Raw genomic sequence first — 26,691 nt, 5'->3', positions numbered from 1 at the left:
CATGACTATACCTGCGTCCACGGATTAGAGAAATAGCTGGTAGCAGAGGGTTATCCTTGGCCAGGGAGATGCCTTATCCGTGAAGTCTCGAAGCCGCGGACGAGCCTTAAACTTTTGTGGTTGGGCCTTATCAGCGGACATTCCTAAAACTAGTAGAAGACAGTTTCCAATAGGTTTCCTACTGGGCCTCGGGACAAGAGATCTAAGCCTATTAGGTTTCTTGTTCCCAAAGAACTACGTTGGCTTGATTCCCTATAAATAGGGATACGTAGGAAAATTGCAAGGGGTAGGTAAGAAGCGAGAGCGCAAAATAGCCACCACTAACCCTAAGCAATCTCAGCCACCAATAGCCATCACCACCAGACATTGTTCATAAAATTCGACGATTACTGTTCATATTTTCTAGATGAAGAACCACTGTTACAGATCTTGTTTTCGGCTAAGAACCTCGAACTTTGTTGCTACCAAATTCCCCCGTCAACAGATTTCTCTGTGATTTTGGAGAGAACAGTGTATCTTCTAAATAAATTTTGTTCCTTCGTGTAATAATATAATAGCTCTTCCGGAGCCTTCGATCAATTTTATACTTACATAAATCGTCCAAACATTGCCTTCGTTCTCTTTTAAAGAGATGAAATATTTTTTAATATTAAGAATTGTGTGAGTAGTTGCGCTATCTACAAGACAAATGTCTTCCTCTTTTGTTATAAATCCAATGTGAGAATGAAAAACATCCATATTACTTCAATAATAGATAAATATATAATTAGTAATAATTATAATCATCATAAAGACATAAAGTCATAATATTAGCATAGATGAATAATCATCACAGGTAAGGTAAACAAGTACAATTATTTATTATTTGGAGCAGTGGTGTCATCAGGAGTCTCGTAAAAATCAGTTGTATCCAGATATGTCATTTTAAGGAGATTGTCTACATGTTCTTTTTCTTCAAACACCAAATTTGTTTCGATGTTCTTTCCCTTATCCTTCAGGGAGGCTTGATAAAGACCAACCAAATGTTTTGGCGTATGATGAGTACGCGACCAATGGCCTTTCATTCCACATCTGTAACATTTTTTTTCAATGATCTTTTTCTTTTTCTCCTTGTCCATATTTTTCTCCAACTTCTAGTTGGCATTTGACTTATTGAACTTGAAAGACGGGTGCTTTTGGACTTGAGAACCACGACCATATGCTCCATATCCATGACCATAACCACGCCCAAGGCCACAATTACCATCTCGTCCACGCCCATAATTATATGTTGCCATATTCGCTTCAGGGAAAGGGCTAGATCCAGTTGGGAGAGACTCATAATTCTTCATCAAAAGCTTATTATTTTGTTTAGCAACAAGAAGACAAGAAATTAAATCTGAATATTTTGTAAAACCTTTTTCATGATATTGTTGCTGGATGAGTACATTTGAGGCATGAAAAGTGGAGTAAGTCTTTTCTAACATATCTTCATCAATAATTTTTTCTCCGCATAGTTTTAGTTGAGAAGTTATTGTTGTGCAAGACATGCCTGTACTATAACAAAACTAAGTCATATTGACAACCCTAAGATTTAGTTGTATGATAGTCTAAATATGTATTTTGTATTGTATTACTTGAGTTTGTAAAAATGTCAAAGATCAGATTGGAGTATTTTTCTGTAAACAGTCTCAAGCCTAAAAATAAACTCTGGAAGAAGATCAACAAGATCATGCCTCAGAGAAAAGGTGAAGAAGCTTGGAGTTGAATAAATCTGTTTGAGCAAAAATGTTCTAAGTCAAGATATCTACAAGTAACAGATCAAGTCATATAGAGAAGTCATTCGAGAACTCCAGAATGACTTATCGAGAAGTCCAAATTGGCTTATAGAGAAGTCCCAGAGATATCGACAAGTCAAAAGAAGATATGAAGATTGGAGATATAGACAAATCAATTTTTCATTAGAGATTTCAGAGATATCTACAAGTCAAAATGTATATAGAGATCTCTGAGATGTCGACAAGTCATTTTGCATATAGAGAACTCAGAGATATCGATAAGTCAAAATGAAGATATGAAGATTGGAGATATCGAAAAGTCAATTTTCTCATTAGAGATCTCAGAGATATCGACAAGTCAAAATGCTTATAGAGATCTCAGAGATATCGACAAGTCATTTCTATATGTAGAATTTTGGAGACCCCGACAAGCCAAATTCACTTATAGAGAATTCAGAGACCTCGACAAGATAAAGACACTTATAGAGAACTAAGAGATCTCGATAAGCCATTATAGTTATCGAGATGTCAGTTCTTTATACAACAAACTAGAGATCTCGATATGAACCTCAAGTACAGGATGCAAACAAGTTAAATATTCAAGATTATCAATCAACAAATGATCTAATCACTTAGATTGAAAAGTCTACAAAATCAGCTTGAAGAGTGCAAGATCAAAAGCTAAGTTTAATTGACAAAGAAAAGTCACAGACCTACACGATTTACAAAGATACATTAAGCCAGAAATGGAAAGCTTTAGAGATAACTAAAAGTAGGGTTTAGTAAATTTTATTGCATATTGTGTAAACCTGTGTTCACTAATCTATAAAGTAAACACTGGTCCTTTGTTTTAGTTATAACAAATAGATCTATATTTTCTTAAAACTCTCACAAGAAAGAAGCTGAGTTCTTTAACTACAAAGAACCCAGGATTGTAGCAAGACATACTTAATTTTAATACAAAGTTAAGTGAGTTTTGAAAATACTGTGTTTATTGTGCATGCTTTGTTTATTATGTTAAACAAAATATCTCTACAAATTAGATAGCTCTGTTCACCATTCCAAATAGTTGCAAAAAGAGTCAAAAATATCTAAAAAATATTCACCCCCTCCGTGTTATATTCAATATCTAACAAGTGGTATCAGAACAAAATCTGAAAGTAAACAGATCAAGATCTTGGAAGAATGAATACACAAAAGATAAGCAATATAAAGATATCAGCCTTTGATAAGACTAACTACACATTATGGAAAAAGAAAGTGATGTTGTTTCCAAGGATGGCCAATCCCTTGTACATCGAGATTCTGAAAAATGGACCTTTCACTCCTATAGAAAGGATTGAAGAATCTACAGATGAAGACATGGTCATCCCAACTCATTATGGTCCTAAAGATCTTTCAAAATACACAGAAAATGAGAAAGAAAAAGTGTCTCTTGACAGTGGTCTGCAATTAATTCTGATAGAGTAACTTGACAATGTCATGTACAACAATATTGTCAACTGTGACACGACTAAATAGATTTGGGAGAAAATAGAAATTTTGTGTGAAGGTACAGAGGAAGTTAGATCCAACCAAAGGAGAATACTGGTGTCTCAGTATGAGGGTTTCATGGCTAAACCAAAGGAGAGTATTACTGATATGTTTGAAAGATTCAATAAGCTGATTAATGACCTGCAGCTTCATGGAAAATACTATGAAGCCAAGGAGATTAACTTGAAATTTTTGCTTACCCTTCCAGACCATCTTGAACAGAAAATTTCACCTATAAGAGAAGGAAGAGACTTGAGCAGAATGACATTGCAGGTTTTATATGGTATTTTAAAAACCTATGAACTGGAAATGATTCAAAGAAAATCTTTAAGAGCTGGTCAAGCGCACATTATTAATGCTTAAGTGCACTAGTTGATAATGATTGTAATTCATCTGATGATGAACAAGAAATCCAGAATCCAATTGTCTTGAGTGTTGAGCAAAAGAACAAGGAGCCACAGAAGCAAGTCATTTTGAAACTTGAAGAAGATGAGTTCTATACCTTGGATGAACTGGATCAGTTGGATCAGTCCATGGCTTACCTAGCAAGGAAATTCTCTAATATTAGAGTGAAGAAGTCAAAGTTCTTCATGAATAAAGGATAGACATTCAACAAGGACAACAGCTGGAAAGGAAAAGCTCAGTACAACTCCAGTGGCAAAAGTGGCTACAAAACTGGATCTGTTGACAGATCAAAAATAAGATGCTTCAATTGTGAGGAACTGTGCCACTTTACCATAGAATGTAGAAAGACAAAGAAAGTGGAAAAGGACAAGGATATTTGGAATTGGAGGCTAAGTATGAAGCTCTCTTGAAGAAATAGTCTGGAAAATCTTACATTGCAGAAGGAAAGAGTTGGGATGATTCTGATAATGATGAAGATGAGGAATTTGAAAACTATGCACTCACGGCCTTGGAGCAAGGAGAGTCATCCTCATCAAAAATAGAGGTACAACTCTTACTACTATTGATTTAAATGTTAGTCAATATAAGGAGACTGTCGAAAAGATGAGTGTAGAGATGTTTCACATATACACAAGCATGGTGGCAGCTACTGAGGAAGTGAGTAGGTTGTCAAAAGTAAATGAGAAGCTTGAGATTGAGAAACAAAATTTGGAACTGCATCTTGTTGAGCTTGAAACTGTCAAGCAAGAAAATGAATATCTAAAGAACAAGCTAAAGTGTGCTACTGAGATAGAAGTTGTGTTGAAGGAGAAGCTAGAGAAGAATGAGGTGAAGCCGAAATCATTCAGAAATACATCTCATCTAGTTGGTCAGTACCATGAGAAGAACAAGCCATGTGCTAACATATCTATTGGATTGGATTATGATGCATTGAACATCAACATGAAAGTTGAAGGTGACAAGGGAAAAATAGTTGTAAATGAAGATGTCCCAGCTATGCTGAAAAAGGTTGGTTCACCACTGTTCAAAGCTTGTGAAGTAAATTTCAGTGAAGAGGAGTTGATCATAAAGCAAGAACTTGCTGATGAGGACAATGAAAAGAAATGCAAAGAAATAACTCCACCTTCTAAAACTGAGAAGAAGCCCATGATGGATAAAACCCCCAAGAAACCAATCAAGGAGGTTAAGACTGAGAATGCAGGAAAGAAGAAGAAAAACAGAAATGGGAAGATTGGGATAAACAAGAGCAATAACTTTGCATTTGTTATAGATGCTCCTAGGAAACAGTGTCAGAAATGTGGCCATACAAATCATCTAACTCACCTTTATAAAAAGGTTGTTTGTGAGCTAAGATTGGGAGCATATAAATATAATGAAGCAAAGACTGAAGATCACTACACACTTAATCCTCATTGCATGCATGTCAAAATGAAGAAAGTCATATGGATCATAGATAGTGGATGCTCAAGACATATGACAGGTGATAAGGCCCTGCTATCACAGTTTGAAGAGATGGATGGCCCATTAGTTACTTTTGGTGACAACATCAAAGGTTTCACATTGGGATATGGCAAATTAATTTCTCAAAATGTTGTCATTGAAGATGTAGTGTGACGACTGGGAATTTTACGACATGATTAAGTGAATAAATTATAATTCTGTGGTGTAATTATAAATTATGTGATTTAATAAAAGGTTAAATGATTTTGTTGATTAATTGTCTTTATTGTATATTAATAACTGTGAATGTAAAATGACACGTTCCAGTTTGATGAGTCAGCTTAGGGGATAAGCTGTGTTATCGGGCCGTCAGGTAAAACGGGACCCATTTTAAAAGAGATTAAAAGTATTTAAATGTGAACTATGTGTTGTTATGTGAAATAGAAATGTTTAAAAGAATATTATATTCCAGTGGCGTGTCAGTTGGTATGAAGTATTGATTGTGAAGCGTTATTGAAACGCTCAGCGTTGGGCCGTTAGACAGGACGTGAACTGTTATGCGAAAAGGGGAATAATAATAATAAAAAGGGAAATTTTATGATCGAATATGAGTCGTGATATGTGAATACATGCTATTGCTTGAAAATATGCTTGATTATGTGCTCTATTGATTTTTAAATGATTTTAAAGGATTTATTTGATTTAAAATAAGGTATATTAAACCTTTAAATGTTTTTATAAAATTATCCGAGCATGTTCAAGGTGTGGAGTTGGTTTTTTTATCTTTAAAATAGTCCTAGAGACTTTATAAAAATGGTAGATGGATTTATTTCGTGATCCGTGTATTTTAAAATGATTTTATTGAGTTATAATTCTATTTTGAACGCAATCTTGTAAAATCCGTAATAAATCAACCGTCCGCTCAAAAAAATATTCTGAAAATATGGCTGAAAAGCAAATTTCGAGATCCACGTTCTAAAATTTTGATTCTTTTCATTCCCATCTTTTCTGAGAGAGTTATTCATTATTTAGAATTCGTTTTTAGATTGAGAATAAAAGAAAAGAGAAAAAGGAAAATCAAAGTATGGCGCAATGACCTTAAACCCTTGCCAATTCAATATATATATACTCTCTCCCCTCCCCTTTCTTTTTCTTTCATCCAGCTCTACTCTCTCTTCTCTCACTTTCTCTCATCTCTCTCACTCTCGAAGACTCTCTCTTTCTCTCTTTTCCTCTCGTACAACTCTCTTTCTCCATTGATCTCTATGAATTCCTTCATGAAACTTCATTTCTAATTCATATGTGAGCTCCATATCATGTACATGCGTGTGTAGGTGCTTGCATGCGAGTGTGTGTGTTTGGATTCGGTGATGAACCGAAGGCCGAATTCTTGCCTTCTTTTGAATGATCGACTTGGATTTCTATGATTTCAGTGATGATTGGGTATTGTATGTGTTAGTTGTTGTATTTTTTAGGTGAAAATTGGAGGCTCAAGTTTGGAAACCACCGAATGGGGGCACCACCGTAAAACCACCGCCACCGGTGATGAACTCTGGTGAACCGATGGTGAGTAATGATGTACAAACTGAACTCTAGATTCCTAAAACTTGATTTTCAAAAGTTGCATGTGATGTTTCTTTTAAAACCCGAATGGTTCTTGATTTTTGTTAAAGATTAAGTTGAATTTTTGTTGATAAGAATGGTTTATTGTTGATTGATTTTAGAAATTAGATTGAGATGTGGTTTAAAGATTTAAAATGATGCATGCATGTAGTATCTTGATAATTGTGGTAGTTGTCACTAGAGATCATGATGTAGTTAGTTAGATTGATGGAATAAAGACCAAATTGATGTTTGCATGTGATGTTTTTGGGGAAATTTGGATAGTATAATTCGAGTTTATAAGAAAATTAAGATGATTTATCTGCTCAAGGTGTTGCTCATATGTTTTCATAAGTTATAATGTTGAATTGAGGTTAAAATTGAATAAATAGTGGTTGCATGGTAAGGAATGGTGTTGTATTTGGTAAAATTAAGATTTATAAGAATCGTTTGATTTCTTGCTTGTGTTTTGTGATATAGCCGAATGGATCATAGTTGTAAAAGGGTTTATCTCTAATAAAAGTGGTCGATTTGATCCTAGGGATCATAAAGCCGAATGCATGTAAGATTACTAAGAATTATTTGGTTTATTTGGTGGTTTTGGTTCGAATTAAATAGAATCAAAGGAAGGGTTGAGTCGTCTTGATATGAGATTGTATGATTATTATTTTAACTCGAGTATAGAGTTTGGATACAAGGATTATATGCTATGTGTTGTAATTGCGTCGCAATATGTGATTCGATGACTATTTGGTTAAACTATACGAGTATATTGTATAAGCGTGCTATGTGAATAAGGTTGAGTATATATACTCTTAGGGTATTGCGATAAAGGGAAATTGTTAAGCATTCTGGGAACGTCGAATGGGAATTTAATTAGTGTTTTGATTTTTGGATTGTAGATTCGGAGCGTGAGGGCATTCATGCTAGGAAAGGGAAAGGTGTACTAGGTGGCCGTAGTTCAACCCTTGTGCAACAGGAAAGCGAATTCAGGAAAGTAACTCTGCCTACTTGTAAAACTTGTGTATTGAAAAGGATATTGATGATGCCATGATAGAGTAATGATCTTTTATAACACTTGTGATAACCTGTTATTGATTCTTTAGAAACCCTGTTATTGTATCTTGTGAACCTGTTATTGATTCTTGTAATGACTTGATATGATTATTGTTCAAACCTTTGTAGTAACCTTTTTATTCATATCCTGATCACCTGTTGATACCTTGAATTCTTGTAAACCCTATAAGAACCTTTATGAACTCTCTTGCATAATGATCCTTCATTCCTTTGTTTACCTTATTCCGTAATGATCCTTGGAACTGTTTTGATTCCCTAACTTGTATACCTTGATATCATTTGATCAAGATCCTTAGCATTGAACTTTGCTTGCCTTTGATTCATTCACTTTCTTTGAATCCTTGAAATGGAACTTAAGAATGAGTTTTGACTTGAAAGTGTCTGAATGATTTCATATTCTTGGTAATGTTAAAATGAACTTAGTAAAACCTTTCTTTTCCAACACAAAATTCCCGATGGATTGCATTGAGACGTAAGAGACTAGTGGGACTAGTCCAGTCATATAAGAGACTAGCGGGGCTAGTCCAATTTAAGGCTGAAATCATGCCATAGGTACCTTAACGACCAGATGGAGGTCGGTATGGGATGATCACCCGTATTATTATTATGAATTGAAAGTTGAAGTAGTCCAATTAAGGGTTCACTATTACTTTATAAAGGATATTGAATACATTGCTTTAGAAAATTGATTCTTTGAAAATGAAATGGTTTTTAATGATTCGAAATGAGTTGATTGTGTTATTATTTAGCATACAGCTTTGAGAACCCTGATTCTAATTCTGATATTGTTGTCAATCATATAATTGATTCCCAAAGATGAATAGATTCTCTCTTTCCATTTGAAAGATCCTTGAGATCCCGTTGATGATATGTAATGAATGTCGGCTTTCACCTTATCTTGAACCTTGATTCTTGAAAAACCAACTATTTCTTCATAAACCTTCCCAAGCCCAAAGATAGAAATCTGCCACTTAGAGTTTTAAAAGAGAATGCCTTAAAAATCTTGTGAATAGATTTTGATTATTGCATCATAGAACTGTCATTTAGTTACTTGCTGAGTTTTATACTCATATATTATGTTTTGTTCTAACCATGGCAGTTAAGCAAGAGGATGGCCAGACTTAGGCGCACTGCTCGTAAGAGCGTACCTGGTGGCCCCTACCGTGTTGTAGGCTTCCAGATGCCAGAGCATGTAGTATAGGTTGTGTGTGAGAAAGCGCTTAGAAGGAAAGTTGGTAAAGATACAATGGGTAATTTGTCGGTTCCAAGTCAGAATCGAATGTGTAAACTAAATATTATTTTGGGTTGTAATATATATATTATCTGGTTGGTAGTTGTAATCTTGTCTCAAACTTAATCCTGTTTGATCCTATTATTAGTTAATCGGGGTTTATGCTTATCTAATGTTAGTTAAAGGTGTGTGGGTCCTCATTTCATAACCCCAAGATTGAGGGTGTCACAAGTTGTTATCAGAGCTACAAGATCTAGTCCCTGAGACAAGTTAGGATAAAAGGGTATTTTGGGTTATATATTTATATTGTGAGAGTGTTCAACATATATAGAGTTGAGTTAGACTATTAGGTATAGTCTAAGGAAAGTGAATAGGCTAAAGTGGCAACTAGAGTTATGGTGTGAGTCTATTGGATGTTTTATTTAACCCTAAATTGTTTCTTGGTTGTTGTTTTATGTTTTCTCTCAGGCTTCCCAATAGTGGTAGTGATTCTGATATACTGGAGATCTACATTTGCGTCCATAAAGGGCTTCATAAGGTGGCATCCCAATACTGGCGTGATAACTGTTGTTATAGGCAAACTTTACCAGGGGTAAATGCTCGTCCCAACTTCCTTTGAAATCAACAGCACAAACACGTAGCATGTCCTCGATTGTCTGGATCGTTCTTTCACTTTGGCCATCCGTTTGGGGGTGATAGGCCGTACTCATATTCAATCTTGTTCCCAAACATTCTTGAAAACTCTTCCAAAATCTTGAATTAAATCTTGGATCTCTATCAGATACGATAGACATTGGAACTCCATGACGAACTACGATCTCTTTCAAGTACATATGAACTAACTTGTCGAGCGAAAATCTTTCATTTATAGGCAGAAAATGAGTTGACTTGGTAAGTCTATCTACTATAACCCAAATGGCATCATGATTAGCCCTTGTCCTTGGTAATCCAACTATGAAATCCATGGTAATATGTTCCCACTTCCACTCTGGAATCTCTAATGGCTGTAGCAATCCGCTTGGTCTCTGATGCTCTGCTTTAACTCTCTGACAAGTATAGAATTTACTAACCCATTCCGCAATTTCCCTCTTCATATCTGGCCACCAATAATTCTTCTTTAAATCTCTATACATTTTGGTACTCCCTGGATGGATGGAATATCTTGAACTATGTGCCTCTTGTAAAATTTCATTTTTCAGCTCCGTTACTGGTGGAATCCAAATTCGTGAAGAAAACCTAAGAATACCTTGATCATCTTGTTGCGTGCATAATTCCTCACCTACCAAACTATTTATATCTTGATCCATTACCTCTTTCTGGCATTTCTTTATTTTCTCCAATAACTCCGGTTGGAAAATCATACCGTACACTTTTGCTTCCTCAAGCTTGCAAATTCTAATCTCCAATTCCAATTTTTGAAATTCTTTATATATCTCTTCAGGTACGGATAACACATTTAACCTTTCCTTCTGACTTAACGCATCTGCTACAACGTTCGCCTTACCGGGATGATAATTAATCGAGCAATCATAATCCTTGATCAATTCTAACCATTTTCTTTGTCTCATATTAAGTTCTTTCTGGGTAAATATATATTTCAAACTTTTGTGATCCGTGAAAATTTCACATTTTTCTCCATACAAATAATGTCTCCAAATCTTCAAAGCGAAAACTATAGCTGCTAACTCCAAATCATGAGTAGGGTACTTCTGTTCGTGTGGTTTCAATTGCCTTGACACATACGCAATCACCTTATCGTGCTGCATAAGAACACATCCTAATCCTTTGTAAGAAGCATCACTATAAATTACGAAATTCCCTTGATCGTCTAGAAGTGACAAAACAGGTGCTGTGATTAATCTCCGCTTTAATTCCTGAAAACTTTCTTCGCACTTGTCATTCCATATAAACTTTTTATTCTTTCGTGTAAGCTTTGTCAATGGTGTTGCAATTCTTGAGAAATTCTGAACGAATCGTCGATAATATCCTGCCAATCCCAAGAAACTTCTTACCTCAGTGGGTGTTCTCGGTCTTTCCCAATTCGTAATTGCCTCGATCTTTGCCGGGTCCACTTTGATCCCTTCATTACTGACTATATGTCCTAAGAACTGAAGTTCCTGTAGCCAAAACTCACACTTCGACAATTTAGCATATAACTTCTTTTTCCTTAAAATCTCCAAAGCTGTCCTTAAATGTTCCGCATGATCCTCCTCCGTCTTTGAATAGATCAAAATATCGTCTATAAATACTATAACGAACTTGTCTAAATATTCCTTGAAAATTCTGTTCATCAGGTCCATAAACGCTGTTGGGGCATTGGTCAATCCAAAAGACATTACTAGAAATTCATAATGCCCATACCTTGTTCTGAAAACTGTCTTTGGTATATCTTCTGGTTTAATCTTCAGTTGATGATATCCCGATCTTAAATCGATTTTGGAGAAATACTTGACTCCCTTCAATTGGTCAAACAAATCATCAATTCTGGGTAACGGATACTTATTCTTGATTGTCAACTTGTTGAGCTCCCTATAATCGATGCACAGTCTCATGCTTCCATCCTTCTTCTTGACAAATAATACCGGTGCACCCCACGGGGATACGCTGGGTCTGATTACTCATTTCTCTAACAGCTCTTGTAATTGCTTTGCTAACTCTTTCATCTCAACGGGCGCCATTCTATACGGGGCCTTGGATACTGGTTCGTTTCCAGGTGCTAAGTCGATTGCAAATTCAATTTCTCTATCTGGAGGAAGTCCTGGTAACTCGTCGGGAAACACGTCTGGAAATTCCTTCACAACTGGAATATCTTCAAGTTTTGCTGGCTCCTGACTTCTGTCGATCACATATGCTACGAAATGCTCACATCCTTGTCGTAGTAACTTCTTGACTTGAATCATCGTTAAGAACTTTATTTACCTGCTTCTGTCCCTTGAACGTTACTATTCTTTCATCTGGCGTTTTCACCATTACTTTCTTATTTCGACAATCTATCTGAGCATCATGCTTAGATAACCAATGCATCCCTAATATAACGTCAAATTCTCCTAACTTAAACGGTATCAAATCTACACAAAACTTACTACCAGAAATCTCAATCTCATAATTCCCACAAACTTGGTTAACAGTTACACGTTCTTGATTTGCTAATTCCACAGTCATTATTTCATTTAAATACCCAACTGGACAATTTAACTTACTAACAAAATCTTGTGAAATAAACGATCGAGTTGCTCCCGAATCTATTAACACTTTGGCACATAAAGAATTCACATTAAGCGTACCTGCCACGACATCCGTATCCTGGATCGCATCCTTCACCGACATGTCAAAAACTCTAGCCCTCGGAGTCTCATTCACTGTTGGGGTAGATCCCATAATCCTTAATGCATTACTGACTGGGGCTGGTGTTTTGCAATCCCTGGCTATATGTCCTGGCTTCCCACATTTAAAGCATGTAAATCCAATGGCTGGAACCTTCACTGCTGGATTCCGGATAGGCTGATCCTTATTCGCTGGCTCTCTTGCTGGCTGATTTCGGCACTCCCTCGAGTAGTGCCCTTTATGGTTGCATTTAAAATATACCACATTCAACTTGTTACAAACTCCTTCATGCTTCTTTCCACATACTTGACAATCTGGAAAAGTTAATCTCAACTGATTCGGCTAATTCACATTAGCTGGACGATTGCCCTGGCCTCCGTCTCCTTCATTTTGTCTCCTGAAATTAAAATTTCTCCCTGGCTGAAACTTGCCCTTCTTAAAATTTGGAAACTTCCCTGTTTGTGACTGACCCTCACTTCCATCAACTTTCCTTTTCTTACTTTCCTTATCTTTCTGGAACATCTCACTCTCTGTCTCTGCGATCATAGTCTTCTGTACAACCCCGGCATAGGTATCCAATTCAAAAACAGCTACCTTCCCTCTGATCCATGGCTTCAAGCCTTGCTGGAATCTCTTAGCTTTCTTTCTATCAGTATCAACATACGACGGCACATACCTTGACAATTCCTTAAACTTCCCCTCATAATCTGTTACTGACATGTTCCCTTGCTTTAATTCTAAAAACTTCAGCTCCATTTGATCCTGAACAAACTGAGGAAAATACTTTTCTAAAAACAATTCCTTAAACCTTTCCCAAGTAATAACATATGTGCTTTCCAATGTCTTTACCATTTCCCACCAATAGGTGGCCTCATTCTTCAGATAATAACTTACAAATTCAACCTTCTGCTCCTCTTTCACTTTTACCAAGGCAAATGCCTTCTCTATTTCCTTTAACCACACATTTGCTTCAATTGGTTCTAAGGAACCTTTGAATTCTGGTGGGTTTACTGCCTGAAAAGTTTTGAAAGTTACCTGGGGATTGGTCTATCTCTGCTGTTGTTGTTCCAGGTGAACTGTTTGTTGGGCCAAGATTTGAAGAATCTGGGCTATTGCTGGGTCCATGGGTCCTGGGTTCACATTCTGGTTTGTATCATCTTGGTTGTTATTGTTGTTGTTGTTGGTTTCTTCATTCTGGGTGTTGGTGCGGGTATTTCTTTTGGGAGGTATTTTCTGTAAAGAATCAATCAATTTATTTAGCTTTTGAATCAAATCTTTGTATAAAAGAAAAGTTTTGTAAAATAGGAATATCTCTTTTTGAAAACAGTTGTAACTAAGTAAATCGCATGCTTCTTTACAGAATATAAACAGTTAGGGAAAACAGGGTACATGGTATCACAGGGTATACTGGTGCAATAAATAAGGTAAAGTAAAACAGGTGCAATAAAGTAAATGACAGTGTTGGAAAGAAAAAAGGTACTGATATAGATCAAAAGTTTTAGGTAGTACAAGCGTAAAAACGCTTCAAAAGTAAAAGCAAAAAGGGTACAACAACTTACTCACTAGTCAGCATCGCTAGTCTATAAATACAACTCAAGAGTCTACTGATACACAATACACACTACTGTACATACTACATAACCATAACAACACTGCTCAGCATCTCCATTTCAGAATCTCTAACTCAGTTCCAAGGAAACTCTGGTCCTGTCAGCCTCTCAAAGTCCTCCATCACCTCAGTAGCCCAGCCCGGCAGTGCATCAGGGCCTCTGCCAGGTAGTGTAGCTCCATGTAGCCTAGCCTCAAGAACCCTCTATGTCATATGAATCTCCTCTCGAAGCTCCCTCACACCATGATCAACATCTGTAGTCCTGATGATATGCTGTAACTCTCTAATCTGAGCCAACAAGGAATCACGCTCCAATAGAAGAGCCTCATACCGGTAATAAGGAACTGGGGGCAATGTAGACTGGAATGGGGCACTCGCTACTGAATGCCCAGTGGAATCTGAATCAGCTGGTGGGGGTCCTCTAAAAGGTTGCCTCATGCCTGGAGGTGAAATGGCTTGCAATGGTACGGGCTGCAACACCGGTGGAGGTAGAATAGCCAATGCTGGTGGAATAATAGGACGTGGATCTGATGCTGGTGCTCCAACTGAAGGCTCTGAGTGATCAGCTGATACGGGAATAAAAGAGTCAGCCATCTCTGCTATCTGAAATCATATCGTAATATAAGAATCTCGTACCACGATGCAACCTATACTAATACCGGTTATACTATAACACTCAACCTCTCGACGTTCTATCATCCTATACCTTACTTCTAATCCTATCCCTCTACCCATTCCCGTCAACCTAGGCTTGTGTCAGTGACTTATAACCTGTAGCTCTGATACCAAACCTGTGGCGCCCTCCAAACCCGGGTCAGAAGTTTGGGGTCCACACACACACCTTAATTATAACCTGCTTATAACAATAATAAAGATAATAATAATATATGCAGTGACCCTACTTACCAACCACCACGGACCGCAACAGGTTAAAGTATGCACACAAGCCAAACACACTAATATATTACAAACCGTTCAAATCCCAACTATTTCAAACTCAAACTAAGTATTAAACATTATTACAAACTTTTACAAACTTAAATTATCCCAAAAGAAGCCTACTAGCTCAGCTTTCTCAACTTGAACCCCTAGCTCTCGCGCTGGACTGGGATCCTCGCTACCAACTGGTTCCTTTTTAACTGGAAAGAATATAAACAACATCGCACAAATGAGCTAACTAGCTCAGCAAGTCACAATGACAAAACTGAGAATAATGATCATCAGGTGAATATGATTATGATATCAAGTGAACAATGGATTATGATTTAAAATTGGATATTATACTTTTAATTTAAAAACCAAGGTTAGGCTGCTGATCAGTCACACACTAACCCCGAGCAAGGCACACAACATTGCTCTGACTACTGGATCCAAGGCACACATTGGCCTAACTTGACCATTATATGGTCTGACCACGAATCTGGTCCACAATTTTATAAAAACAATCCAATTCTAACATAATAACAAAATATGCAATAATAAACAATAACCGAAATCATTAACAACAATAAATGTTTAACAATGAAAGGGTTTCAATCCTTATAAGGATCAATAAAGCAATTTAAAAGCTTGGATGCTGGGTAATGAAAGAATTGGATAACAAAGGAATCAACATTTCAAGGTTTTAAAGATTTAGGCTTTCAAAGCATAGGATACAAGGATTGAATGTACAAGTAATTCAGTTCAGTGTTTGGGATTTTGTTTACATGTATTTGTGGAGTAATATCGTATACTTGAGATTTGTGTTTAGGTATACAACAATCAATGGTCTAGAAAGAATAAGGTTTATGGCTCAAGAACAATAACTGGAATCAGAGTTTAGGTTTCAATGCTTCAAAGTACTTGCAATATCAATCTGACTATCAAATACTACAATATCTCGAGAAAGTTCAGAATACTTGCCTGATATTAGCTTACTACACTGCACTCGCTTCCAATCACAACCGTCTTACTCCTTAATTCTCGGTTTCCCTTTCCTACGCCTTGCCTCTTCTGCTCACATATCATAAGCATCTATCAATAATTTACTCATAGAATTCTATTCAACACATACTTCTATCTACCCTTCGTTTTACCCAAATCCGATTAACGGATTGAAAGTTATGCAATAATCAAGTAAATACAGAATATTTAGACCGATAGTCAATTAACAAGTCACATATAGCATATAATACATCACGTAATCAATGATATATCATTTATAAAGAAGTCTCGGGTCATAAATAGGCTTTCTCGTATTTAAAATGATTTTTAAAACATTTTTCGGAATTAAAACGGGTCGTTGGATCAATTTCAGGTTAATAAACAGGGTTCGGTTGGCCAATTCTGGCTCCGAAATAATTTTAGAATAATTATCGAGCCTTGGAAATAATTTAGAATAATATTTTAAAGCTCGAAACTATTTTTCAGAATTTTTAAATCATTTTAAAATAATTAAATCTAATTAAATAATTAATTAAAATCAATTAATAATTAATTAAATCAATTAATCAATTAATTTTTGAATTAATTGACCAATTAATCAATTAGAAATTAACTGAAATTAATTAACTAATTAATTTAGATTTATTTGTGAATTAAAAATAATTTTCAGAATTAAAATAATAATTTTTAGAATTTTCAGAAATTAAAAACGAATTTTTATAATAAAAATAAATAGGAAATATGATTTTTAAACATTTTTAAAACAGAAATCCAATTTTTGCAAAGTCTGGAAACTACAGGGACCAAACTGCATCGTTTTCAAAACTGCAGGGACCAAACTGCAATTTTGCAGTCCAGTCGCCGGAAAAAGTCGGGGATGGCCGGAGAACACGTTCCTGGCGTCCTCACCCCACCAACACCTCCAGATCACATCTACACAACACTAGGAACACAACCATGCAATCAAAACAACCTAACAATCCCTAAGTTGGCCGGAATTTGGCCGTGAAATTTTCCAGTTTCCGGCGAACATCAGAAAACTTCAAAACACAACTCCCTTCTCTACAGACCTCGTTGGTTCATGAAACTTATACGACTAGATTGCAAATTTCACAGAGAACACAACCCACTATAACACAACATCAATCTATCACAGAATAAGAAACCCCTAAATTTCAATTAAGAACATTCATACGGGTTATAAACCCTAATTTTAAAATTCGAAAATCAAACTCAAATTTGAACATGTTATTGAACTCCAAATCAGACGTATGACATATGAAAATCATCAGGAAAACAAGCTCTACAACATGCAATCATCAAATCATACAAACAATCATCCGAAAAAAAATTCATATTTTTAATAAAATAAATTCGAAAATAAATAAATTTTTAGAAAAATAACCTTGATTTCTGCAGGTGTATGGATTACAGAATATGGTAGAGCTCTTCAAGACCTTTAGATTGGTTACTCGAGCTTTCCAAACCGAATTCAATAACACCTCCAAATGTTTGTTTGATTCTTAGAACAGTTCTAGGAAATTAGGGTTTTTCTCTGAAAATTATATAATTATCTGTCTGCAAATGATTTTGATACGAAATAAAATACGGTAAAAGGCTATTTATAATTACGGAAAATTTGTATCCCGTTGGATCATTCCGGATATAAAACGGTACATTTATTTGTAAAAACTGATCCAAACGGTATCGGTTTTCGGGATAATTATCCAAATCAGTACAATTTGTACTGCGGTCTTGGACTCAGCGCCTGGTTACACGTATTACGAAGTGATAATTGTGATAGTTTAATAAAAAGCTCCCGTTTATCGAAAATACGGGTTTTATTGATTTACCGGAATGAATATTGTATCGAAAATGTTGCGCCGGGACCCGCGCAGGATAAACTGTACGCCGGATCGAAAAAGTCGAAACATGGAAAATGCTCGGAATATAACAATTAGGTTAGGAAGGAGTTCTCGAAAGAGTTTCGGGTTCCAAAAACGTAACAACGGGTGACGTCGGTTGGTTCCCGTTTTTATAAAATAGATTTTAATTACCCGGAAAAAGATTTTAGAAATTTCATATGATTCTTATAAATCCATAAACCGACATAAAAATAATTAGGAAGATATGACAATTATCTATATTTTATTTTGGACATATAAAAATTAAAATACTCAATTAATATTATTTTTGAATAACCAAATACAGATAACACTTTAACAATTAACTCACAGAATAAATATTGAACACACATAATAATTATATAATAGCAAAAATAATTACACGATATATCCCGGATATTACAATTAATGTTTATTCCTCTAGTTGTGATTTTCGGGAAATCATCTATGTTATTGTTGGCAAAATTTGTTTGTACCATTTTCTCTTTTAATTTTTGAGAAGATTGGTATAGTTTAACAAGATGATTTGGGACATAACAATTACGTGTCCAGTGCCCATCCATGCCGCACCTATAGCTCACATTTTCAGTTTTTCCTCCTCGTGGTGCCTTTCTTTTACTTTATGATTCAGATTTCCCCTTCCGGTGACCAAAGTTATTATATAGACGAAAATGCCTTTGGCTCCGACCTCGTCCACGGTACCGACCTTGGCCCCGTCCACCTCTATACCATTTTCCACGTACATTTTGTTGGAATGACATGTTATTTATTTCAGGTAATGGGGCAAATCCTGTTGGACGGGATTGATGATTTTTAATCACCAATTCATGATTCTGTTCAGCAACGAGGAGAGTTGATCGAAGATCCCCGAACTTAGTAAATTTGCGCTCCATGTACATCTCTGCTAAGTTGATATTGTTGGGGTGAAAAGTTGATAGTATTTTATCGATTTTTCTTTTTTCCGTAACTTTCTCGCCACACATAATAAGCCTATAACTTATTTTGAACAAAGCAGAGCTATATGCTCGGACACTCTTAAAATTCTGAAGTCTTAAATTAGCCCAATTATTTTCAGCTGCAGGTAGATAAACTAGTTTCTGGTGATGGAACTTATCCTTTAGATTTTCCCATAAAATAAAGGGATCCTCGACTTCTAAGTACTCATATATTAAATCTTCATGCGTGTGGTGTCGGAGAAAAATTATAGAGGTAGAGTTTTCTTCAACCGTGGATTTATTTTCTGCCTTTATTATATCTCTTAATTTTTTTGGACCCAAGTGCAACTTTACATCTTGTACCCATGATAAATAATTATCACCAAAAATGTCCAAGGCAACGAACGACAAGTTTGTAATATTTGTCATACTAAATCTGAATTAACACAAAAATTATAAAGTTTTAATTCATCAATGTAAATTTTACATAAAATCTTAGTTAATCGGGTGCGTTAACAAGTACGCACTAATCAATATATATATCATTATTATCACTGATATTACAAACAGATCTATAAATAAAATGACAAATGGATTTTCACTCACCATACGGACGTCTACGTATGCAGGTTACCTCTAACCAATAATAAATTAAAGTGGAAAATCCTACATAAGTTAGTTAAGGGCAAAAAGTTATTATCCGATAAGTATGCAATTTATAAATTAAGGTTTCCACTATACTTTGGTATTACCCAAAATTAAATGGTACTGTAAAATAATTTTAATAGGCGGTGCTCCGGCCATATATATTTAAATTATTAGTAGAGGGTGTAACCAGGTCTACTCCGGTCATATATATATATATATATATATATATATATATTTAATTTATATGTAGAGGGTGTAACCACGTCTGTATATTTAAGTTAAAATTATACCTTCTCAATTTCGGCAGGATTTCGTGCTGATAACGTGTTGTAAAATACTAATTATATAATAATAATAATTTTATTAAATAAAAGGGGTGGAGAGGGGATAAAGAAGAGAATGCAAGCAAATAAGAGATTGCTATTTGCCGGTGTGTTTTTCATTCACAAGTGCAAGGCTTTTATAGAAAATGCAAGGAATAAGATATTAATTGCATGTATACAATTTCAAATACTATTTCATAAACCTCTATTACAAATTCACAATATTGATCATCTGTGACAATCATATTATAACATGATTACAATTTTTATACCAAAAAAGTTTTTTTTAATAAGAATAGAATTTAAGAAAAAATTAGGATACCCCTTTCATGAATATAACAAAATTACCAGTAACTTTATTATTACAAATATATATAAATAACCCGCTCGATATTAAATATTGTGATTATTATCATTACAAATTATGTTTTATAAAAAAATAAAGTATTTTGACGGTGTTATTTATTATTATTCTTTATATAATGTATTTTTTTGGTAGCAACAGTAACCACAATATTTTTTTTTTTTCAAAATACATTATGTAGACCTAATTCAAAACAAAATAAAAATGTACAGAAAAAGCAATTACAATGGGCTTCTAATGAATACGGGTCGGGTCGTAAGATTTAATCCGGATCCAAATTCTAAGCAATCACTTGTTCCATTTTGTTATCTGAGTTGTGTTCTCTGACTTTGTAAAATGCAAATAACGCTTTCTCTCCAAACATCAAGCTCTTCTTCATGTCTCCACTCTCGCTCTACACCTTCCCACTCTTCTTTAAGGTCTCTCTCTCTCTCTCTCTCTCTCTCTCTCTGTCAAAATATACATAAATTTATGTGTGCGGTATCTTCTATGCTATTGTACAGATTTTTGGTTTAATTGTGTATAATTTTGTTCTTTTGGCAGCTGTGCAACCAAGGTTTTTGTGGGTTTGAGGCTACAATCTCCAAGTTTGAATCTTTTACTCTTTTTCTACCTTTTTTGTATTTCATTTGATGGGTATCTTTTCATTGGTATTAATTGTGTTTTAATTGAGTTTTCTTGATTTTGGCAGCTTCTTATGGAATTTCAAGGCCTAATTTGAATGTTGAGTTTCATAACAAGGTGCATAAGAGTATTGAATCCAGGTGTGCTTTCGAATTCCTTTGTTTAATGTTGTTTTGGTTATTCGTACTGAATTTGAACTCTCTAATAATTTGTTAGTTGGGGCATATTTTGTTAAATAAAAATAAATTACTGAAATTTAGAACTTGGGTATGATATCTGATAGCATCGTGACCAGAGTAAGTTGAGTATTCTTTGGGGAGAGAAGGGCTTATAATTTTTTTTATTGTAGGGCTTGTAATGGTAAACCAAACCGGTCACGTGCTAGAATGATGCCCATAGGGACACCAAGAGTGCCGTACAGAACACCCGGTGAGGGTAGTTGGCAATGGGTTGATTTATGGAATGCACTGGTAAGTGAATACAACTTTTTGACCTTTAATTTTTATACACTAAGATAGTTGTGGTGCATTGGCGCTCGATGGACAAGCAATGGTGTATTCATTTTGCATGAACTAATAATATAGCCGGACTATATTCTCTTCCATATTCTATATATAGTTGTGTTTGAATAAGTTTTGGTTAAGATAAACTGCCACCCAACAATTCATTTACCTATGCAAGCCACTAATAATTCACTTAACTCTTGTTGCAGTACCGAGAACGTGTTATATTCATCGGGCAAAATATAGATGAAGAATTTAGCAACCAAATACTGGCAACGATGTTATACCTTGATAGTATCGAATCTTCCAAGATGATGTATATGTACATCAATGGTCCTGGTGGAGATGTAAGTTACTCTATAATCTAGTTATCACATGTGAAAATATTTGCACATTGGTTTATAAAACTTAGTTAAAAATTTAATTAGTCTTTGCCTATACCTCTTTACTGGATTGTTGTCTACTTGTTCAGCTCACTCCAAGTATGGCTATCTATGACACAATGCAAAGCTTAAAAAGTCCTGTTGGTACTCACTGTGTGGGCTACGCTTATAATCTTGCTGGTTTTCTTCTTGCTGCTGGAGAAAAGGTAGTACTCTTATAGCACAATAGTAGTTCGAATTTGGAGACAATATATGTAGGAAAATATTATTCTGTGATACTTTATAGACAATTTACATAGGCATTTTGTGATAATAAGGGGACCAGATCAAAAATGGTGCATATGCTGTATATGGTAAACCAAGTAACCTTTCCATTTTTCGAACTCTTAAACAGCTCTCTGTCTTAAAACAATGTTCATGATTTTCAATTTTTGTAATGTTGCATTCATAGCCTATAGTCAGTCATGTGGTATTAGTATTACTCGGGCGCTCTCAGCACACAAAATTGATTATTCCATGTTGCCTGTGTACAGACTGCAAATCCATATTGAGTTGATGAATTATTATCTGTTCCTGTGAGGTGTTTAATGGCCTTGATTAAAAGTGTTATCCCTTTGAAGTGTGAAAAGTGAATACCCGGATTTAGCAGTTTCCAATGGCAAATAGAACTACTAAAGTTTTTTAAATGCTATACTTTTGACGAGGTAAATTCGAGACTCTAAAAGAATTAGATAGTATCTGCCTACGTATTTTCGGAATTGGTTTGCAAAATGATAAGTGTGAAGTAGTAGGTGATTGTAGCACTGGTTCTTTGGTCTTAGTAATTCAAAAGCAAACCTTTACATTTTGTGAAATTTTATTTTATATTTGTAAGTATCCCTTAGTCAAGACCTTCCAATATTTCAACAAACGAAAATCGTATACATAACGCTCCCTATGAGATAGACTAGTCATAACTTGTTGAAGTTAAAATGTAAAATTTAATTATCTTGTTCTTGTGCATGAGATCTATCCTAAACTCTTCTCTTCTTTTCTTGCATTATGAAGGGCAATCGCAATGCAATGCCTCTTTCCAGAGTTGCCTTACAATCCCCTGCAGGGGCAGCTCGTGGTCAGGTCTGACTATGTCTTGCCTTAATATTAGTTAAATTGATATATATATATATATATATATATATATATATATATATATTTCCACCAGTATCATATTAAGTCTCCTGTATGCAGTCATGTATATTTACAATTAGTAATTCGACAGGCTGATGACATTCGCAATGAGGCAAACGAGCTTCTCAGAATTAGAGATTATCTTTTTAAAGAGTTGTCACAGAAGACGGGCCAGCCTGAAGAGAAGGTATATTCAATTTCTTGCTGGAATTATTTTTGTTTTAGTTGTTTGCAAAGTTTTTCTGGCCAGCTGGCCTCCTTTTATTCTTAAACTTAAACAGAAGATGATATTAGAATGTTATAGCTAGGGTTTTGTTTTCTGTAAGCCTGACCGGATATTTGATGCTGTTTAAGCGAGTGGTTCCTTACTAGCTTATAGGTAAAATGCATTGTTTATAATTATTATTGTGGATGATCCATTCTCCATTGTGGTTTGGGGCTACATCTTAGTAGTTTAAGCCAGCTCTAAATTCCGTTGAAAGCCATCGAGGCCGTGACAACCTTAAATTGAAACATGAATGTTGTAGTTAATGCACTTTGTACTATGTTGTTAGTCTGATCTAAATTTTCTTCTGTACAACTCAGGGTTGCCTAATTGGTTGTAGACAAGAAGAGTAGTGTCACTTTTGTAATTTAGAGAAAGTAATCAAATAATATTTTACCAAGATAATATGTATCAGTACATTCTTCAGGTGGTCTTGTTGTCTTTATATTATGTTTATCACATTTTTTTTAAATTTTTACTACATTACCAGATTTATAATGACTTAAGCCGGATGAAACGCTTTAATGCTCAAGAAGCTTTGGAGTATGGGCTAATTGATCGTATAGTTAGGCCTCCCAGAATAAAGGCTGATGCAGTATCAAGAAATGCCGGAACTGGTCTTGGTTAGTGTACATTTATTTTTGTGTACCATATTGACCGGTATTTGTTATGTAGTTCAAATTGTTTCCCAGGGTTAACTGTTTAACTTGTATGATTCTCAAATAATAGAAGAGCACTGCATATAAGTGTTTAATATTTGACATCTTTTGTGTGACTTAACCATCATTTTGTCTTCATGGGATCTAATTAACAGTTAAAAGTGGTTGAATTCTGTTGTAAACATTTGTTGTGATTTTAGTAACTGCTCACAGCAATCAGCGTTGTCCTTCAGTCTTATTTGTGGTGTTCCAGGCTCCGGACTCTCCTACTTCATTTGGGGAATAGAAAGGTGAGGGTGTTTCATATTCAGAGTTTATGCATGTAAGTCAACCAAATATATACATATATGCAAAAAAAAAAAAAAACACCCGGAGTTATTTTTTTCTAGTGAGTGATAGATAATATTCAGGTTGGCTGATTGATGCTGCAGATAGAGTGTATACAGGTCATAGATATGATAGCTTTTACCTTCTTCACTCACATGTGTTTCTGTTAATATTTTCCTCTCAATGCATTTTCATTTTCTTATTTACCAATCCTTGCATTTCAATATTTTTCTCGCAAAATCTTGCAGCTATGCCAGTTTTTGCGGTATCTTATTTTAAATGTTACCGTAGCTAAATTCATATGAATGTAACCATTCTATAAGATTCAGTACTTGACAGTTATATCTTATTAAATTTTTAGAAAGATGAGAATCCCATCACTTACCATTGTAGTAGTTTTGTTCATTAAATAAAGGCTAAGACTAAATCCCTGACCAAAGGGCTTTATTGTAAAGGTGGATGTAAAAAATGAAGAGGAAGGGAAGAAGAGATAGACATCCTCTGATCCTCAACCAAGAAATCTAAGCTACAGCAGGAACTCTAAGATGTTCTGATAACTAGATACCAGTAGGAAACATAAAATTGGAAATAGAATGTGGATATTTAGTATATACCAAACTTGAGCAGGGGGTCTTCACGGAAACAACCTATCTACTTCGAGTGGGGGTAACTGGTAAGGTCTGTAGACCTTCTGAATGGGATATGATGTGTAATTGTGTATGTTTTGTTGGGTTTGATTAATTTACCAAACTTCAGAGCTAAGTCACAGGGTTGTTAGGCCAAGCGTTGTCATGTGATTGTCATTTGGCATTTGGGCCATACGCATGGTCGCTTTGGAAGTTTTAACAGATATTTGCACCGGACTATTGTTTCAGAAATCTATGCATCAACTATCAAGTAGTTCACATAGTCAATGTAGTTTTGTCGTTCATTTGTTCTTCCTTCCATCCTCGTATGACCTTAGAGATGAATGCTTCAGCTTTGTTCTCCAAGTCATGGTCAGTCTCTTCTTTATCCTCAATCCAGTCTATTTCACTGTCACTACCATTATCATCATCATCATCATCCTCCTCCTCATAACCACTTGAGCCACAGTGAGAGTCAGAATCATTTGAACCATATATATCGCTGTCCTCACTATTATACCCTGTATCCTCCATTTGCTTCTCCGACGCTCCGTCAAAAAATTGAAAAGAAGATAGTGGCTCGTCTACTCCGTCAGCAGATGATCGAAAACTCCTGGTTAGAATAACAAATATGATGCTGTTGAAGACAAAATATTGAAAGGTACTCGTAGATGAAATCTTAAAAAGATTGTCATACAACATAGATAAATTTAGTAGTAGCAGAGAAATGAATGTGCATAGAACAATAAATAGAAGCATCAGAACTATGGTTGCTTTCATCTTGTGTCACATGATAAACAAGCAGGCAGGTTTGTATTTCTTTATAAGACTTACTGACATTCTTTTATACTTTGTAGGAGTAAGAGTAATTCAGTAGACATATAGTTGTGCTTTCTAAGAAAGTTATATTTTAGGCTTAATATAATAAGCTTCCAAGCAAAAATCATGAAGCTTTCCTGCAGATGCATGCTTACAACTTTGCTATGCAACTTCAGTAGGCCAGGCTTTATTGCCACATGTCAGTAAATAAATTATGGGTCTGTATAGCCTGTATAATTAGATCTTACTGTACAGTGTACACATCAAATGTGCAAGGAATTCAGGGTAGAACTTCCCAGGAAAAGATGTTTGCGTATATTATTATGGAATCTCATTGACTTTAACCTTAATTTTATGTAGTGAAACAGTTTCTAGATTGCTTTGGGACCAAGTTGCCCAAGGCCCAGGCTAGTGGAAAAGAGAAATGATTTGAGGAAATTGTAAATAATTTTTTTTACTGAAACACATTTGGAATTATATTTTTAAAATTATATTTTTTTTGTTCAAAAAATATATTTTTACACAACACAGCTGCACAAGTTAGAATCTCGTGGATATACTATATGAATAAAAGATAACATTTATGAGTTAAATAAAATCTTCGTCCATCACCTGATACCAACTGGAATGTCAATATGCTCATGAAAATTGAAAAACACGATTAGATAGATAGAACAAGCAGCTTTGGGTGTATGATGAATCACTATTGCTGAACGATTAACAGACTCCAAACGAATAACACATCTAAAACACGATAACATCTGGGCAGAGTTTTGAAAAAATCTGGTATGTTCTCATGCTTTTTTGCCTAAGAACACCATCAACTCAAAATCACTTTTTCCATACTACTCTCGAACTCTATTTTCTTTATAATTCTACCATCTTGTTTTAGAGCTTGCATCATCTTGTCCTCTTTCAACTCCCTTTATCTGTACTTTTCAGTTCCATCTCTAACATCCTACATAATTCCCACTCAGATCCACTAGAACCCAACTATAGTCATCAGTCAGCAGTCTAAGGAGTCATTTCTTCTTGGTTGATTAAGTTTGAGTTGTCTTAACGACTAGGTCAAGTGGCTGACCACACAGTCGTTAAGGCAACTTGACCTACATTTCACTTTATTCTCAACCCACTCGTTCCATTGCAACCGAGCAAATACAGAATATATGTTTACATGTAATCCGGACCTGTATAGATGATACGTGACATTCATTCTTCCAGCATGTATGAAACTACCCAAAGA

General features: G+C 35.2%; 2 protein-coding genes across 2 annotated transcripts; one reads left to right on the top strand and one right to left on the bottom strand.

Annotated features, from left to right (window-relative positions):
- Positions 1-18,425: 18,425 nt before the first annotated feature.
- LOC141701649 (uncharacterized) lies at positions 18,426-19,169 on the bottom strand. Its single transcript, XM_074505277.1, has one exon. The coding sequence runs from the start codon at positions 19,167-19,169 to the stop codon at positions 18,426-18,428; it is 744 nt and encodes a 247-aa protein (XP_074361378.1).
- Positions 19,170-20,339: 1,170 nt separating this feature from the next.
- On the top strand, positions 20,340-23,803 carry LOC141701654 (ATP-dependent Clp protease proteolytic subunit-related protein 2, chloroplastic-like). The gene is made up of 9 exons (XM_074505291.1): positions 20,340-20,494; positions 20,619-20,662; positions 20,767-20,839; positions 21,049-21,169; positions 21,412-21,549; positions 21,675-21,791; positions 22,633-22,701; positions 22,844-22,939; positions 23,508-23,803. The coding sequence occupies exons 1-9, from the start codon at positions 20,412-20,414 to the stop codon at positions 23,643-23,645; spliced, it is 879 nt and encodes a 292-aa protein (XP_074361392.1). The 5' UTR covers positions 20,340-20,411; the 3' UTR covers positions 23,646-23,803.
- The last annotated feature ends 2,888 nt before the right edge of the window (positions 23,804-26,691 follow it).

Source organism: Apium graveolens, unplaced genomic scaffold (genome assembly GCF_009905375.1).
Source record: "Apium graveolens cultivar Ventura unplaced genomic scaffold, ASM990537v1 ctg4279, whole genome shotgun sequence".
In the NCBI taxonomy this organism is placed as follows: Eukaryota; Viridiplantae; Streptophyta; class Magnoliopsida; order Apiales; family Apiaceae; genus Apium; species Apium graveolens.
This window is presented reverse-complemented; position numbering and strand designations above follow the sequence as displayed.